Source organism: Colossoma macropomum, unplaced genomic scaffold, assembly GCF_904425465.1.
Source record: "Colossoma macropomum unplaced genomic scaffold, Colossoma_macropomum, whole genome shotgun sequence".
NCBI classification, from domain to species: Eukaryota; Metazoa; Chordata; class Actinopteri; order Characiformes; family Serrasalmidae; genus Colossoma; species Colossoma macropomum.
Genome location: NW_023494787.1, coordinates 22,580,003 through 22,598,475, shown reverse-complemented (window position 1 = coordinate 22,598,475; position 18,473 = coordinate 22,580,003). Strand labels below are relative to the sequence as shown.

Genomic DNA, 18,473 nt, shown 5'->3' with positions numbered 1-18,473 from the left:
AGAGTACAACAGAGTAGCAGATAACGGCTTGAAATTCTGCTTACAACTGTTAAACTAGATTACAGTGCAAAATAACACAAATGTTGACTCACTGGAGAGCACCGATGTATGTCTCAGCCAACATCTTAATTTAGGAAAGAGCCCAATTCCTCATATTGCATTTAATCTGTTGCCAAAAAAGAGGCTGTCCATTCCAATATTACCAATTTTTTTCTTATTTTTTCTAAACAAGTTTAAACTCTTAGCTGCATATTTTCAACTAATGGTTTATAAAAATGACTAAACAAACACACTATAAATCGAAAACATTAGATTCTGAATTTGTTGCACCTACTAGAAATGAGGCAGCTGTCAAAAATTTGAAATTAAAATGTGAGGACTTCAGTTTGTCTGCTGTAGAGCATAAAGAAAATGACATGTCCACACTGCTATCACATGGTAATAGTGATATGATACTTGTGTAATGCCTCTGGACCTTCTCAATTTTACTGGTTGAATTTTACTTTTTCTCCAAAAAGTGTTTGGACTATATGGCATGAAAAGTAAATAAAAAAATTTGGTCTTGCCAAACTGACTGCAAAAAGCAATCGGAATGCAGTGAGAACTGATAAGCTGTTTCGCTCGCAATTTAGTAGGATAAATTAAGAATGACAAACTGATTAGGCATTATCCTGCATCCACCAACCGACAAATCACTGCAGCACCATATTCACTCTCATAAGCAGATTCTTATAATGTTTTACTCTGCATAGATAAAAGTAGTAACTCAACCAATAATCCACCGGTTCATCATGTTGAGTACTGTCTGCAGTTGGATTTTTTTCTCTTAAGCATAAACTCTAATTTCATACTTTGGAAAATCTTTCAGGTGAACTGCATTTAAAAAATTACTCCACTACATTTAGAAAATGAGTAATAAGAAAAAGAGTACATAAAAATTGTCCTTACATCCTTTGACTGAGGATTGACTGAATGGACCTTAAAAAGCAGAGATTTTGTTTCTAAATTAGGGCCTTGGGTAGGTATACAGTACATACTGTATACAGTGTACGCAGATACCATTACGCATTTAAAAATCAGGGATCAGCTTAAAGCTAATCGAATGGATACCAACACAAAACCTAATGTAAGATCAATGGCTCTGACAGAATAAAAATCCGTTTTTGCATAGTCATCAGGACTTCAGGACTTATTTGCCTCTTGCACTAATCTGCATTTTACGTGCATGTGTGTATCAAAATATACTACAAGCTTCGACCAAAAACAACTGCAGGATCCTTTAGCGTTTATGGCAACAAAGGAGGACAACCAGAACTTTGCTAACATTACAATCATTTACAACACTAGCCTAGTCACCTCTTGATATAGTGCAAAAACATATCAATCATACAATTTTTTTCCATATTTTGAGGAATTGCATATGCTGAAGAGTTCTGACAATCTAAGGTGCTGGCTTCAAAATGTAAAATACTAAAGACTCAGTAACAACTGAAAGCTGTGATCACTTGTGTCCAATTTATGGAACAAAGTGAATGGTATCAATAAAAACGTAAGGTCAAGCTGTTTCTCAAACAGGCCTAAGAAGTAGTTAAAATGTTATTGTTCACTTAATTCGATTCCCTAACTAAATGATAAATATTAATGTTCCAGCTCTAAAGATAAAATTTGAATGGAAAACTACATGATATGCACATGAGCAGCCACAGAGGTGGGGCAAACAAATAAAACTTGAATGTGTTGCAATCAAAAGTTGCTTGGCAGAACACGACAGTATTCACACTGTACACTTTCAGTAAAAACTGAGAGCAGATAATGCTCTTCGTAATCCATTCTGTGATTTGCAGTTTAGACATACAGCGATCGTTCTTTGAGGCTTCAACACTTTATTACTGGTTAGTATGGCAGTCAATTTAAATGGATTCAAATGGCACCAAACTTGGCCGCTGAAGAGATACATATTTCAGTAACTTCAAATGTCCAAGACATTTGACACCTAGGTGACACCTATCATCATGTCCAGAAACTTTGAGAGAAAGAAAATGTGTTCGAACAACACTTGTGTAATTATGAAGAAATGACTAATGCAAGGATGTTACCATAATATTAGAAACAGGCAACAAGAGGTAGGACATCTAGCCATTTCCACACAATTACAGCCAGAGAATAACTTCATGCTTTGAATCTTATGGAACTAAAGGTATATGTCCTTTGCCCTTCAAAGTGCATCTACTTTCACAAGTTTTGGGACCAGCGCCACTTAGTAAAAACAACTCAAGTATTTGAGACTGAGAACTAAAATGCCCCTGCAAACACAGTTAAGTCGGAAAATGACAGTAATGAATAATGTTCAAGGATAAAGAGTGAAGAAACAACTCAACCTCATGGCTGAGGCTTTTATGGTGATTTCATGGTAAAGAAAACAATATTGTGATAAAACAAATGTGTCAGGAAAAGTCTAGCACCTACAATTACATCTTTTTGTGCTTCAATCACTGTAGGACAACAGTATACTTAATATTTGTAATCTTTCTTGGCTAACAGGAGTAACTGAAAGTCTTACAAAGTATATCCAATTGTCTGATATAATAAAAATATAGTATTCTGTAGGCTAATACTGCTACAACGGATACAGGGTTTCGCACTATGCACACTATTAAAAGCACCCAGCTTAAAATTACTACAATACATATGTTCTAAATTCATATTTCATATACACAAACATCACTAAAATCTCTTGGTTATAAATGCATAGTTAGGAAAGACGTTAAAAATGTCCCAACTCTAAGCTATTGAAGTTTAAAACTGAAACATTATATGGGGAAGTAATCAGTACAGCTAATTAACCAGCACAGACTATTACACCTTATGGGTAGCTTTAGAAGGCATTCAAATGTTGCATTATAACAGTATACAGAGATGCATACAATATATTGCGGTTCAGTTTTAATTACGAGTGGATGATCAGTCGTCAATATACCCTATATCCCATAAAGCCATGCAACAAAAACTAAAAAACACTTGCCTACTAGCCAAACCCTGTGGCACTATAAAAGCTCCTGAAAAGACCTCCAACATTAAAGGAGGTAAAGAAATCGCACAAATCTATGGTAAAGGCTCTTGCTTCGTTATTAACATTTGGGCAAAAAATTAAGGTGCATAACACATTCAGACAAGAATTTTCACCTCCAATGTGACTCAGTGAATAATGTGGCTAGTTAGACATATAAAAAGTTTTTAAAATACTTTCCCTTAACTCACAAGACCTCCCTACAGTTAAGGCCATGGTTGCATGAGCCATCAGCATATGTGGATGTGGTGTGCTGAGGAATGGCAGTGTGCAGCCCAGTGTCTATCATAAAGAGATTTTCTCCAACCTTGGCCCTTCACTGAACCACACAGTACATACAAGGCTTTCAGGAGCACCAGCTATGATCCTGAACTCACTACACGGCAAAGTGAGATATCTCTGGCACAACCAATTCCACAGAGCTGAAAGAATCACAGAGTTGTACTTTAAGTGGGTAGTAAAATCCTTCCTTTACATCCTAACACCAGACTGACTCAAAACGAATACACCCATAATCCGAAGCAATTCTTCTCACAGCAACCAATATATCAATTCAGCAGTAAAAAGAGAATAACTTCTCATCTAAATGATAAGAGTATAAAAACATTAGTAATCTCTCTATAGTCTAAATGCTCACCCTTAAAATGAAAATGTTAGGGAAAAAACACGCACAGGATACCATCGTATCAAAGAAGGATACTGAACTGATCAGAACAGATTCCTTATTGACAAACTTGGCTCAAAAATAGGGTGGGTGTCACTGACAGGAGCCTGTCCTGCACGAGCTATCGCAGCCTGTTTAGGCCCAGACAGCTGATTGTCAAAACACTCTCTCATGGTGAGAGAATGGCAAAATTTTAAGCTGATAAGAATTCTACTGTTCCACTAAAACGGTTCCAATTTTTTTTTATCACACATTCTAAAGAGTTTGTTTCCAATAAAAACACAATCTTTATCAACACCCCCCAGTCAGTCAGTTGTTACGCAAGGTGTTACGGTAGACTGAACAAATTCAGGACTAACAAAAAAAGACAACATTGAGATTTGTGTTAGTACACAGAAATGAAACATAAAAACAAAATAAGTACTTGTGTCCTGAAGTTGTGCTCGTTTAGTCAGTGCACTTTGCTGAGAATACAGCCATGGAGACTGCAACTCAACAACCCCGGAACATGATCTGTGCGATACTTTCTTGCAACCTCAATGGTGTAATAATTTGTTCAAAAGTACTATTTTAAAATCTCTACAATCTGACTTGGCATTATAATAATAATAATAATAATGATAATAACAATAACAATAATAATAATAATAATAATAAACCTTTCCAATGCAAAATCAGAATTGTCAGTGTAAAACGTATTTTGAAACTGAGTTGATTTTCTATGTAAACAGGTCAACCCCTAGCTTACAACATAAACCTATATAACAAAGATTCACCTGCCCTCAGCTCCTTCTTAAAACAAAATGGGAAAAACAAAAAAAAAAAAATCTTCTCTCACATCTGTAATAAATACATGGAGAAAATTTTTGAATGTTTAAAATATTTGGAATTACCTACGTGGAGACTTAGACTCCAAAAACATTGGGGAATTTCTTCTCCTTCTGAGGAAACCCATAAGATAAAAGTGGCACACTGAACATACACGTACGAGGTGTTTTGGGACTGAACTCTGGCTGGGCTCAGGCAAAGTACATGGTACGCAGCGTGTCCTGATGGACCTGCACAGCTTTGGCCAGGGCCTGCTGGTCTCGGCCATTACTCTGTCCTGACGTATGGCTGCCTTCAGCACTGTTGAAACATGACACAAAACAAGCATACAAAGCTGTTCATCAATCTTCTGAAATATCAGGTCCTAAGGTCTGCTACATTCACTGCTGTAACTCATTTTCAGTAACATTATAGCCACATTTGATTAAAAACTCATCCCCCATCAACTTACTCTACTGATCTCTAATGTAAAGCCCTGTTCAAGCTGGATTAGTTTTACCAGAGGTCCAGTAATGTAATTTGTAAAGGATATGGCTGGTCTTTTCATAAGGGATAAAGTATCTGTGTAATTTAATAATTCCAAATAGCCCAAACTGAAACGTTACAGCTGGGCATTTATGACAGTGTTAAGACTACAGTTAACAGACAACAAAAACTTACAGTTAATGCCCAATAGAATATCAAAAGGCTACTAGAGTTTGATTCAACAAGATAGAAATCGCACTGCCTTGTGAGAGGTAGATATTTCCTTTTCCTTCTAATTAGGCCCTCACCAAAAATGCTGTAGATTAAAGTAGCCCTGTTTTGAACTTGAAGATAAAGGAACAGTGCCAAGTAAAGCTCAATTTTAGCAGTTGTCTTCTGGTCACGGAAAAAAAGACAGTGTTGTCCATTCGCAGGTTGTGTTATTATATTACTCTGAAGTTGATTCAAAAAGAACTATTACTGAAGGAGATGCAAGTTCATCAAATTATAGAAGATAATTTGCACCATGATGATGGCTTAGCATCATCGGGAATCACGGGAATTACAGCACCTCCCAAAGTAAAACTAATCCAGCTTGAACGGGCCTTAAGATGCAAATATAGACAAGTAAAAATTCTGACACTTTAGATAATACAGTTCATTCCTCATTTCAATCACTCTTTATTAGGCAATAAGACTTTTGGCATGCATACCTGTCATGTTCTTTGTCTACTAGGTGGTAGCGAGCACGGAAAGCCACGAGGTGGGCATAATAGGCTGGTGCAGGGATGGATACAGAGCGAGTACAGCGTACATAGGTGTGGCAGAGCTGGTAAGTGAGCACCTGCAGCTCATCCGAGGTGAAATGGTTGTCGTCCCACAACACATGGTAGTGAGATGGTCTGCTAGTCCCCTGTGGAGAACAGCAGTCAAGAGAGGATGAATAATTAGCTTAATTTTTTAAAAATACCTGACTCATGTTTTAAAAAAAAAATGTAAAAACTTTTTTAAAACTTTGTCTTCAGCAAAAGACTGGGGTTCACCAATCTGCAGCAAATTAATTAAACTTCAATATTTACACTTCATATGAAATCAGAAGAGAATTAAAACAAGTGTCCCATAGAGTATATTCTTAACATTCAAAAAAAACTTGATACCTGAATCCCAGCATGGCTGCAAAGGTAAAAGTCAAATTCTGATGGATGAGTGATTTTTGTGTCAACTGTGGTGCCAGCAGGAATATTCCCACTCTTTCCAACCTAGAACAAGGAGATTCAAACATCTCTAGTAAAATATTAGGCAAAATAAGGCAAATTTTTTAAAATAATCAACCCAGTAAAAATTTAAATAACCAACCCTCTCATTCCTGTCCATGCAGAAAAGCCTAGTATGATGTCTCTTCTGGACCACCACAAAAGTGATACCAGGCTGGTAGTCCTTCTCCAGCTTGATGCAGGCCTCACGGATTGCCAGTAACTCATGTTGTAGAACCTAAAACTTTGTCGCAAACAAATACAATTGAAATGGAAATGTGTTTGTTTCAAAACAAAACCCCACCATATAAACCAATACATGACAATGGCTTACCTGGTGAAATTGACCTTCTGAAATCCCATCTCTGTAGTAGATGATACGTGTGGGTTTGAAGCGGGTGGACTTGTAAAACTGGATCAAGAGCTCTCTGACCATCGCAGCCAAGTCCTGAATGATATCCTGTCGATGCTGCTGGACCCGCACTGTAGCACAGTATCGGCTGGGATGGGCATCCATGCTGCCAACCACCTAAACCAGATGGGAAATTATTTAGCATCAGTTAAAACGCACAGACAAATGTTGCAGTTGGCTAGATGCATTTGGCTAGAAAACCACCAGCAAATATATCACATAAAAATGTATATCCACTGGTTTATTATTAGCCTATAACAATTTCAGAACAAAAGTAATTAGGTATGTTTTTCACTCCAATAAAGCATATTTGTTATGCAGATTCACATACCTTCATATCATTACTCAAAAAGCCCATATTACTACAAAGCATCTATTAGTGAAACTAAGATTATTATGCATAAATTTGCTTACTGCAGCAATGGAGGGCTTCTTTCCATCACCTGCTGGAGGATGAGTCACATCTGCACCCAGAAAAATGACCGGCTGCTGAAACACCAAAGGCCTAGAAAGCAGACATCAGTTTGATCACAAAAACAGGTAGTCTGAATTTACACCTTCACCACAAATTCTGCACTGCATTAACTGGAATTAAAACTTCTGTTTCATTAATGATCTAAAAACTACTCTTACCTGCCCTGTGGAAGAAGAATGTTATTGACTCCACCCAGCTTAACGTTAATCTTCAGGCAGAGGTTGGAGAGGGTCTGAGGTGTGGTTTTCTGAACGTTCTTCACCTGGACACACTGCGTGGCCATTCCCAAAACTGTGTCCCCAACACGCTTCACCTCCGCTATGAGACAATGAGATCAAAAGATTAAGGTGATCAACATTTGACCAAAAACAATGACTGGAGGCAACATCATCCATCACAATTTAAGAAAAGCAAAGAAGATGCATGGCAGATTTATGGACTAGGTGATCAGTGATAGGCTGATATTTCTTTAATTTGTCCAACAGTGAGAGTCAATCAACAACACGGGAGCCAAATTTCACTTAACGTTTCATCAGTGTGACAATATCAGTCAATATTACTTACAAAGTCTGAAAAATTAAAGTGATAAAAGCAAAGTAAACACCAGTTTAACTTTTAAACTGAAACCCAGACATCAACACATCATCAAACCACTTAAAATGAATATCAGAAGCTAGCAGAACTAGCGAAAACAGATAACACAACAGCAGCAATAAAGTGTATCTTAAAATAAATTCAAAAGTAATTTAAGGCATACAAGCATTTGTCCACAAAGCTGTAAGAGTATTTCACATGTGTTTACTGCAATGTTTTGGTTGCTAAACCAATTTAATCATGTTTGGTATTTTTGCCTGGGTATTTAAGTGTAGTGGCAACTTGTCCCTGCCCCACCATAGCAATGGGCATCAGCCAATCATGCTAAAGAACAACTGCAGTCAAAATCAGCCTCACAAAACACTATTCAGTCCATCTCTATAAAGACAAGTGTGTGTTAACAGATAGAGTGGAGCTTCACCTACCATAGACAGGAGTCTTTCCTGGCAGAATGACCACGACCAGCTGCAGACCTTGGTAGGTGTACTTCAGATGCTTGAACATGGGCTCCACACTATCAGCTCCCTGGGCATACTTACAGAAGCAAGGCTGGCCTTGGATGGGCATGCCTGCGTCACGTGAGATCTTACGCAGCTGGTCTGTGAACGCTCTACAGATTCACAAAGAGCCAGAGCCAGGGATCAGTGACAATGACAAAGACCAAAACATACAACAATTTCTACAAGCTTCAGATTCAACATGAAAAGGATCTCATTATTTGAACAGCAAGACATTTGTTAGAAAAGTACCACCACAACAGAGACCATGTCATACAAGCAGAAGGACTTACTTCAGCAGGAGTTCTGTGCATTGCCTCTGTGGAGCAAAGCAGGCAATGGCCCACACTTTGATCTCTATGCCAGTATGGAACTGTTTGTTTCTCATGTCCCACACGCCTTGGATTGGGGTAGCTATTGCCTTGTTCTGATAAAAGATTTACACATTCAGCAACCTAAGTATATACTTGGACACACCAGTAATGAGAATTTAATATATTCTTGGGGCCCAGACACACCAGACCAGCAAGAAAGAACTAGTGCCAGCTAAGACCGACTGATAATTGTCTTTCATCAGCTCACCACCACCTCTAGTCTGCTGTGAAAATCTGCACTCAAACACACAAACTACAACCGATGGCCAACACGCATAAGCTTAATCCATCTGTGTGAATAAGAACTCTCTATAGTAGGAGCTGCAGAAGTCTGTAAAATTGTAACACACAAAGTAAAGAATGTACTGTTTGACTGTCTTAAAAGCTTCAACTGCCTCTGTTAAAGCTAAACCAACACTCTTAAAAAAGACGCTTGTTCAAGGGTTCTTTAGGAAAGAGAATGGTTCTGTTTAAAACCATGAGATTTATATAGAATCACTTCATGCTTAAATAGTTTTTTTCATGGAGAAATTGTTCTTCAGACTGATGGAGAATGTGTTGTACATGATTCTATATATAGAACCTTTGTAAAAATGGTTTTGTATAGGACCAAAAAATCTTCTAATATTATAAGCTTGACATCATAGCAATACAAGAACTGGTTTTCATGCTATATACAACCATTTTCAAAAAAAGTTCTATGAAGAACCATATACATCATTCTCCATCAATGTGAAGAACTGTATCCCATGCTTTATTTTCTGTGTGTTAGCTGAAAGTCTTTAAAGCTTTAACGTGTTTTACATTTGTCTGTTGCTATTTTATAAAAATATTAATAGTTTTGTCGCTAGGAATACAATATTCAAGATTTTTTTTTATTATTTTCAGAATTTCAGACATTTGAATAGCAAAAATAGTTAAAATGACAACTGAAAGTGACACTGTTCTTTGTATGTACCCCCCTCAGAATGACATTTGCTTTATTCCCTTTCATTTTTCTCTTTAGGAGCCAATTCTTTCATTGGCCGACCATCATTGTCGATTCAACATGTTCAGACAGCCAACCATGATACTGCACACACTACGGCTTAGTGAAGACAGACAGCCAACAGTCGACTTGGTATGTTCGGGCCCTGATAGTACATTTATAGAATTTATAATTTTCACAAGGGATTTAAAACTCCATACCCTTCCTCCATATAGAATCGAAGGTGCTTGGAGGACCCGGCCATTCACTTCAGTCATCTCGTCTCTCACCATAACCCCAAACTCACGCACATAAGGATCAGTATTAAAGTTGGCACTTCTCATCTGTAACGCAAAAGAATATATTTTAAATATAAAAACTGATACATGCAGTCCTTGAAATGCTGAGTGACACAGTGGCTCATTCACCTATGCACTTTTATGGATTTACACAGAGCAGAAAGTTGCACTGACCAGTTTGCTGATTTCATCCTGTCGGTCAGGGGCTGACCGTGCTGTGGCACGAATCATAGTAGAGGTCTGATTGTCTGTCAGTTTTTTGATGCATCGCTGTCCAGCCACTATGTTACAAACCTAGGATAAACCAAGATAATATTACACAAAAATAATCACTTATGTACTGAATACATTTTTCAAGATGATAAGTGCCTTTGACTAACCTCAAGAGGAAGGTAGGTATGTTTCTGCTCTTGGCCAACCTGTAAACATGGGAGATGAGGGTACCGAAGTACCAGTTTGTATTTGTCTTTGAAGTATTGTGCCACAGTGCATTCAATGGTCTGTCCATTCTCCTGCTGTAGGGGGAACCTATGAGGCAGCAAAGATTAAAAGAGAGAGAATAATTAAAACTCTTTCAAAGAACCGGACAGGATAAAAACATTATCATTTTGAAATCGTTATTAAAACAAAGTCTGTTGATGAACTGAGGACCCTAATCTCAGGAAGCAAAACAGATGAACATGTCCATTTTAGTGTGGAATAAAGGCTACAATACTGCTATAGCCAGGTTTAGTATGCTGCAGACAACAAAAACCCCTAGTACAATGCTTCCTAACCCCAGTCTTGCAGGTACACCTGCACAGTTTCATGATTTCTCTGCACCTGTGTATTATTATCAGCTAATTATCAAGCCCTTCCTGATCAAATACAAAACTGTGTATTAACATCAATTAAAAATGAAAAAGGTTTAATGAAAAGAGATATTACGTCTGGTGGCTTGCTGGTCTCCTGGTGACATTACAAACTCTGTACTTTCTCTTCATCTGCCCACAGTGTGTGATCTCCACTTTCAAACCTGTGGAAAAACATAAATCAGGAAATCAAAAAGTGAACATGCAAATGCTAACAGAATTAGTTTTACATTCAGAAAATATCAAGAGAAGCTGTAATCACCCTTTATCTCCTTGGTAAACTTCACTCTCTGGGAATCTGTTAGAGGCTTCTGTTGTTCTTCGATGCTTTTAAAATCCAAAACCTCACACATAAACTCAATCACTGGTTGGGCTTTATAGAACGCAGTGGCCGACACTAACAGCAACAAAACAAAATTGGAACAAAATTAGACATGTATACAAAATATTACATATTCAACAACCCCCAAACCATAAACAATCCATAATGCAGACTGATGCCCACCATCAATGTTGAGCATCATTTTCCAAAGGGATGGTCGAACAGACTGATGGAAGCCAAACCAGACTTCCCTCCCACCACCAAGGGGGTTGGAGCAGCCCTCCGAAGGTGTGAAGAATGAGCGACCAACAGGCGTGTACCTGGGGAAAAGGCAAACAAGGGGAATAAGTGATTTACCAGAGCAGGAAACATATTTGTGGATAACTTGCATGCATCAACAGTGCCCTCTTGTGGTGAAAAATCATTTTTCACAACTACTCATCTACTTATCTTGCAATAACTTGAGCAAATATACATAAGAAATATCTGAGAGCCACTGAAAGTAAAGTATATTTTAATATTTCTAATTCAAAACTTATTCAAGACTGAGACTGAGTTGTGAATGGCTGAACTCAGTTAACCCAAAACACAAGCTTTAAGATCTGATCCCTGGATGAAAACAAGATTCTATCCCTGAAAGTGAAAAAAAAATAAACAGCCAACTGACCTCATGGAGGGCAAATGTCTCATGACAACGTCTAGAGCCTGAATGGTCTCAAAAGGGATGCTTGGCAGCCGTCCAGACAATGCTTCATGAAGAGCTTGCAGGCTGACACAGGAAACCCACTTTATGGCCACTTTAAAGCTTCTGTCCTTCCCTTCTCCAGGTATAGTCACTTCCAGCTCCACCTAAAACAGAATTACCCGTCAAAAACCACATCACCACTTCTTCATTTGGCATCTCGTCTGACCCAGTGCTTACAGTCAGGTCCATAAGTATATGGACAGTGACATAATTTTTGGAATTTTGCCTCTGTACACCACCACCCACTATGGATTTCAAATGAAGTAATCGCAGGCTTTCATCTTTAAGGGGTGTAAAAATACTGCACTTAACCATTTGGGAAATGCAGCCATTCTTACATAGTCCCTTTATTTTCACAGGCTCTGGACAAACCAACAATTATAAGTACAGAAAGATTATAAGAAAGACGTATTAATTTTAATTCTTGAATGGAAATTCTTTGTTCAATGACTGCCTGACGATATCAAATGCTAAGTTTCCTTGAAATGCTTACCAAGCCTTTACTGCAGCTGCTTTCATTTGCTGCTTGTTTGTGGGTCTTTCTGCCTTCAGGTTTGTCATCAGTGACTGTTAAAACATGTACATCTCCAACGTCCAATAATATTCAAATATGTTGTATAAATCAAATAAAAAACGGTATTATTAAAAATAGACAAAATCCTTCTATTAGTAGGCTGCCATTTTTGTTGTGGCATCAAATGACTGCTCTCTCTCTGAGCAACAGTGAGCTAATTATCTCATTTAATTCTAATATATCGTTTGGCCTTTCCTACATTAGAGTCTTATTTTTAATAGGACTGATTCCACTGCAACCATATGACATCACAGTGTGACAATGGCATCCTACTAGTAGAGGGGTTTTGCCAAGTTGATATTTTAAGAACATTACGTTTCTTCTTAAGAAGCTCTTGGGTTGCTTTCAGGGGTCATTGTCCATCCGTACTGTGAAGCATCGTTCTATCAGTTTGCAGCATTTGACTGAATCTGAGCAGTATATCTCTATACACTTCAGAATTCATCCTGCTGCTTCTGTCAGCAGTCACATCATCATAGACACCCATACATAGTGACCCAGTTCGATTGGCAGCCACACATGACCATGAAATAACGCAGCCTCCACCAGGTTTGATAGATGATGTGGTATGCTTCGGATCATGAGCCCTTCAATGTGAGAATGGAGGGACCGTGTAAAAAAAAAATGTAATTCCTAACCGGTAAATGCAATATTTTTGATACACCCCTTGAATTTAAGCTAAAAGTCTTTACTTCAATCATGTCTTAATTGCTTAATTTGAAATCCACTGGTGTACAGAGGCAAAATTACAAAAATTGTGCCACTGTCTGTACATATGGACCTGTCTGTATATTCATGTACGTCAATGGAGTATACAGGTTCATGTGAAGTTTTGAGGAGAACACAAATTAATGTGAAGCTTTGAAGAGCCTACTGACCTATCAGCTTTCAGTGATTCACTTTTACAAGAAACATCACTCACCTTGTCTCTCCCTATGGGTAAAGGCATTGCCGTGTACAAATTTTTCCTCCCGTCATACACAGGCTTTCGATCACCAAAGATCTGCGTTTTAAAGTGCTGGACCATGTGCTCAACAATTTCACTGCAAAACAACATTGTGTTTAAGTGCAAATTCCTTTGCCATTGCTAATGTGTAATCTTGAATCTCTGTTTTAAAATGTGTGAGTTACCGGTTGACCCTCCGGGGGCACTTCTCAGGTTTGATGTCAATGTCATAATGGTACATCTCCAATTTGGGGATGTCCATCTCAAAGAAGTTGGCCTGCAATTTGATTGTCCTGCCCATGGTGCCAAAGTCTGGCCGCTGGGGTGGTTTGAACACATACTCATGTGATGGAGGAGATGGAGGAGCTGCAGGAACAAACACAAGCCCACAAAAATGAACAAACTGTGCTGTCTCTAAATTATATGTTTATTTTCTAGATTAAGGTTCATTCTAGCCTCTGATAATTCAGACTGGCAAATGGAATTTTCAGTTTAGAATTTTGTCACTGTTTACGACTAAAATCAGGTTTGAGATTTGGACGTCGTGAAAAGTGAAAAAATACAGCAACTATTTTTGATGGACTAAAGTTCAACACTGATTATATACTGTATTTCTCATTTGAAATGAATTTCTAAAGCTTGGCAAAGAGTTAGACTGTGATAGCAACAGTAGTTAATACTGCAAGAAATTACCAAAACCTGGTAATGACACCAGAAATACAAAAGGTAATATTAGTAAATAGATAACAGATAAGTGCACAATACCCCAAACCAAAACTGACAAAAACTGTCAGCAAGCAAATGCTCTACAACATCCTATACAGAATGTTTACCAAAACATTCAGATTTCCCCTGAAAAAAAATTGCTCTCTTAAATGCAGTTTGATATCCATGTTTAACTTTTCAATAGGCAGACATTTATAAGAAATTTAATCTGTAAATGGCTGAAAAAAAGCCAAAGAACTGTGCATGGCTCCAGATTTCTCTCCCTTTGTATAACTTTCATGTCACTTTCAAAGTACTTACTACATAATTCATAGTAGTTACAGACTAATAAGCCTCATGATTAATCACCAAAAAATCAATCTAGAGTTAAGGGGGGAAAAACTGTTTTTCCCAAAGAATATTCATTTCACTTACATAGGTCATATCTTAATACAAATGTAAAATCACATTCACACAAACATATCTGGCTGGCCCTAGTATGTAGATTTTGCAGCAGTCTGAGTTGACAGTTGGGAGAGAAAATGTGTGTGAGGTGCACAGACTTAGAGTGTGTGCGTTCCCATCAAGTTTCAGACCAGTCAAAGTACTTCAAATTTTTTATTTTTTTTAACCCAACTCTGCATGTAATCTAGTAGTATTTCTCAAGAACTCAATCTGAGTTAATTCTCCCAACAACCAGTGAAAACAGAGTGTGTAAGAAGTAAACGCAGCAGATAAAAATGCCTAATAGATACTCGTGTGTAGCAAGGCTTTGAAACTAACTTTGTAGTTTAAGTCACAAGCACAGCTGAATGCATGTACATCTCTGAAAACTACCACACTGATCACATCTTTACATCCATGACCTCACCTAAATAAGTTTTACCTGTTGCTACCACTACTACTGTTGAACTCAAAAACCAGTACTTATGCTGCCTTCAAGTCCTCCTCAGAAGTTCCTACTTACGACTTCAGAGGTCGTTAGTACGACTTGATTTTTGTTCAAGTGGTTTTGGTTGGAAATAAGTTGAAATAATGTTTTTGGTTTACTCTTATTTTTCTATTATTGAAAAACAATCTGCATATGAACATTATATCTGTATTTCCATGTGTGGATGGTCTTAGCCTGCAGTGTTAATGTTGTGGCTGATAAATAACTGAAATATGGCCAGTTTATCAGTGGCTATCATTGTTTTTTTGTTGACACGCCCCCAACTTGGAAACTCGGGGCTCACTGAAAAATCTGAGTTTCCCCCTAGTAAATACAACGTGGGGCCGTTCATGCGCATCCATCTCGTAAATACAATATTTCCGAGACAAAGGCAGCATTAACTACATGTTTCTACCATTTTTATCAATATATTGATACCAAAAAGCATATACACTGAGAGTCGGGGTTGTCCTGATCCGTTCTGGAGAATCGGGATTGGAGTTGATCCAGGCATATTTTAATGGATCTGGCTTTATTAAGCCCGATCAAATCATAGTCCTTGTTTCTACTTCGTGCTATATGTACACCACTGAATGCAGTGAGATGCAATCACAACTTGTGGCAGTGAGGCATGTTTTCAGAGATGTTTTACATGTATACAGGGTTTATCTATTTTAAAGAGAAAAATGAAAAAAAATATCTGCGCAACAAATGTTTGACTGTGTTTGAACAAGCAACCTTTAGTCAAAAAAGGTGATCTAACATTAATTGGCAGACTAGCTCATCTTACCTAAATTGTGTGGCTGTATTAAACTGGATCGAGACATCCCTAATTGAGACATTAAACAGTAGAGCAATGCTTAAGCACTTCACTGAAGCAAGCCAACATTACTAAATTAGATAACTGTCCCCTTCAGCACCATAACATCACAGGTTAATACCACAAGCATTAGCATTTTCTATATACCACAAAGGAGACAGAAAGTTTGGTGGTATTGACTGAAACAACAGAAGTGAGCCTGACCAAGTGAAAGCTACAATACGCAAAAGAAATGAGTGCCAACACCTACACGTTTTTAGTTTTTAGACCACTGTACTTTATTTTTTCCATGATTTACTTATCACTTTTAAATACTGTACTATATAATCAAAGGTCTATTACTATTATTATTAGTAGTAGTAATATTTTTGTATAGTAACAATGGATCAAGACCCTACCAGTTTATTGACATGTCAGTTCAAAGTCTCAGTTTCTTACCAGAACCTACTGACCCCGAAGAGGGAAGGCCCTCACACATCTCAGGAACTAACAAAAAAAACAAAATTGCATTATGTCAAACAGACCTCCAGCCAACATGATGATGCTGTACAGACACATACATAAGAAGCTAAATATGCTTGAGACCAGTAGCTTATATGCAGCACATCCTTACAAAATGATTTTATGTGATAATGGCATGACATCACTTTAAAAGAATCAAAAGATTTGATCTCTACAAACGACCTACAAATGAGCTAGGATTAGCTTTAATAATCTGTGTAACAGGTGTAAGCCTACTTGCACTAGATGCTCAATGACTTTCAGTAGTCACAAGGAAACCCCAAAGGTTTTGATGCTCTTTAGCTGCTGGCTTCCCAAAAAAAGGTCTCAACCCAGCTTATCAAAACCAAAAATGTGTCATGTTCAGAAGATAAGACAGACCAGGACCCATCCTGCTCTGCCCTGCAGGTTTTCTCCAACCCTTTATCAGCAAGACCACACCAGCAACTCAACAGCCTGGCAGTCTACCCCACCTATAGAACAGCACTGCCCCCTGTTCCTGACATGCAATGGCAAAGTGCAATTTTGTAGAAAGTTTGGGTCAGCTTATCAGACACAATGAGATTTTTAATAGTGTAACACCACTGCCAATGCAAGACTACACCCTGAACAAAAGAGATTCTATACCGTATCAAAAAAGGTGCTTTTTGGTGCTACCATTTTTAAATGGAGCCATATAAAATGTGACCATGCAAAGAACCATTTATGCATTCTTATTTGAGTATTGACGGTTCTATATACATACTCAGTGCCTTTGCTAAAAAACGCTTAAAAAACACCTTTTAAAGGGTGTATTCTGTACGAATCATTTTCTTCCCCTCACCCATCACAACCTGCTATTCTCCAAGATCACAAATTGACCAAATTCAAGGATACGAATCGAGCAATCGCCTCTTAGAAATCAATCTCTATATGATCACTGTGTCTCAAATCGATTAACGCACATTACTTGCTGTTCATTCTAACTTGAAGTAGTTAGCTAACTAGCTAAGTAAACACCTGCCAGGCTTAGGTCAACGTTACTAAACGAGAGCTATTTCACATCGCCCCCTAGGGGGACAGACGTTGTTGTTATTTCGTTAGCCTAATGTTCTTCTTGCATTAACAACTTTGTTAATCGTAAACAATTTAATCACAGGCTGAGCAGCTAACACGGTTCACTGACTGCTCTAAGACGGCTAAAAGTGCCCGACCGATGCTAATAATCCTGACAGAACACCTCTGGCTCAGTAGCCAGGGGAATTAATTTGCCCTAGAGTTAAATAACAGTTATTCAGTTGGTTACCCAGCTAGCTTTTATGTTGTGAAACAGTTTGATGTGCAGAGCACGTAGCAAGCAAACTAAGTGTTGTCCTATTCAAAAGAAGATAACCGAGCTAGCTAAGCAATTAATGGTAGCAGCACATAACTTAGCTAGCTAGCATTGCAAGTTAACTGTCCAACAAACGATGACTTTAACGTAATTAATATAACCTAAATTAGCTATGTAACAACTTAGCCAAGTTAGTTAGCTTAGCAACACCCCTTGCATGCCTCGTTTAGCCAGTTGCTGTTGGATAGCGTCTTCTAAAGCAGCTTAGGCAGCGAGCTAGCTGGAAGGCTAACAATAACATAGCAAGGCCCACTGAGCATGCGGATTTAACAGACATAAACAAATAACGAAACGCATTAAGCAATTCAATTATTAAAGCGGTTTAAATGGCACATCGAATAAACGTTATCTTCCTAAGACATTACCACTGATAACTGAGAAATACTGACAGCGAATATGGCCCCCTAAGTTAGCAGGCTTAGCAGTTATTCAGTAGCTTAGCTCACGATACTCACCGCCAGCTGCTCCACTCGGATACATTTTAGTTGCTGTGTTTTTAAGCACAACTCGCCACTCGCAGCGTGATTACTTTTGCTTTTCGGGCGTGCTGAGATGCATGCGCGAACCCGAAAGCTAAGTTACCAATAACAGAATCACTGTTTTTGTTTGTTTTCAGGGAAAATGGTGTTTTACGCGAGTGGTGGACTAAAGTAGCTCGGCGGGTCCCGCTGCCTCCTCCGTCCCTCCTCCTCCTTCTCCTCCTCCCCCCATCGTCACCACCACAACAGCGCCAACCGCCCGTCCGCCAGCACAGCACAGCCCGCCGCTCGGGGGCAAAAACTGAGGTGCTTCAGCGCTTAACACGACACTG

General features: G+C 38.3%; 1 protein-coding gene across 2 annotated transcripts; it reads right to left on the bottom strand.

Moving 5' to 3' along the window:
- Window positions 1-3,007: 3,007 nt before the first annotated feature.
- Window positions 3,008-18,346, bottom strand: ago2 (argonaute RISC catalytic component 2). Of its 2 annotated transcripts, XM_036566467.1 has the most exons (20): window positions 18,118-18,346; window positions 16,228-16,275; window positions 13,519-13,699; window positions 13,310-13,430; window positions 11,736-11,917; window positions 11,252-11,388; window positions 11,009-11,143; window positions 10,823-10,910; window positions 10,276-10,423; window positions 10,070-10,189; window positions 9,818-9,940; window positions 8,549-8,682; window positions 8,184-8,368; window positions 7,323-7,482; window positions 7,104-7,194; window positions 6,612-6,806; window positions 6,381-6,515; window positions 6,182-6,283; window positions 5,738-5,937; window positions 3,008-4,859 (listed from the first exon to the last, which is right to left on the bottom strand). In XM_036566467.1, exons 1-20 carry the CDS (start codon window positions 18,140-18,142, stop codon window positions 4,751-4,753), a joined length of 2,619 nt encoding a protein of 872 aa, XP_036422360.1. In that variant the 5' UTR covers window positions 18,143-18,346; the 3' UTR covers window positions 3,008-4,750. The 2 variants fall into 2 exon arrangements, with proteins under 2 accessions (XP_036422360.1, XP_036422361.1); XM_036566468.1 differs by lacking the exon at window positions 16,228-16,275.
- Window positions 18,347-18,473: the final 127 nt, after the last annotated feature.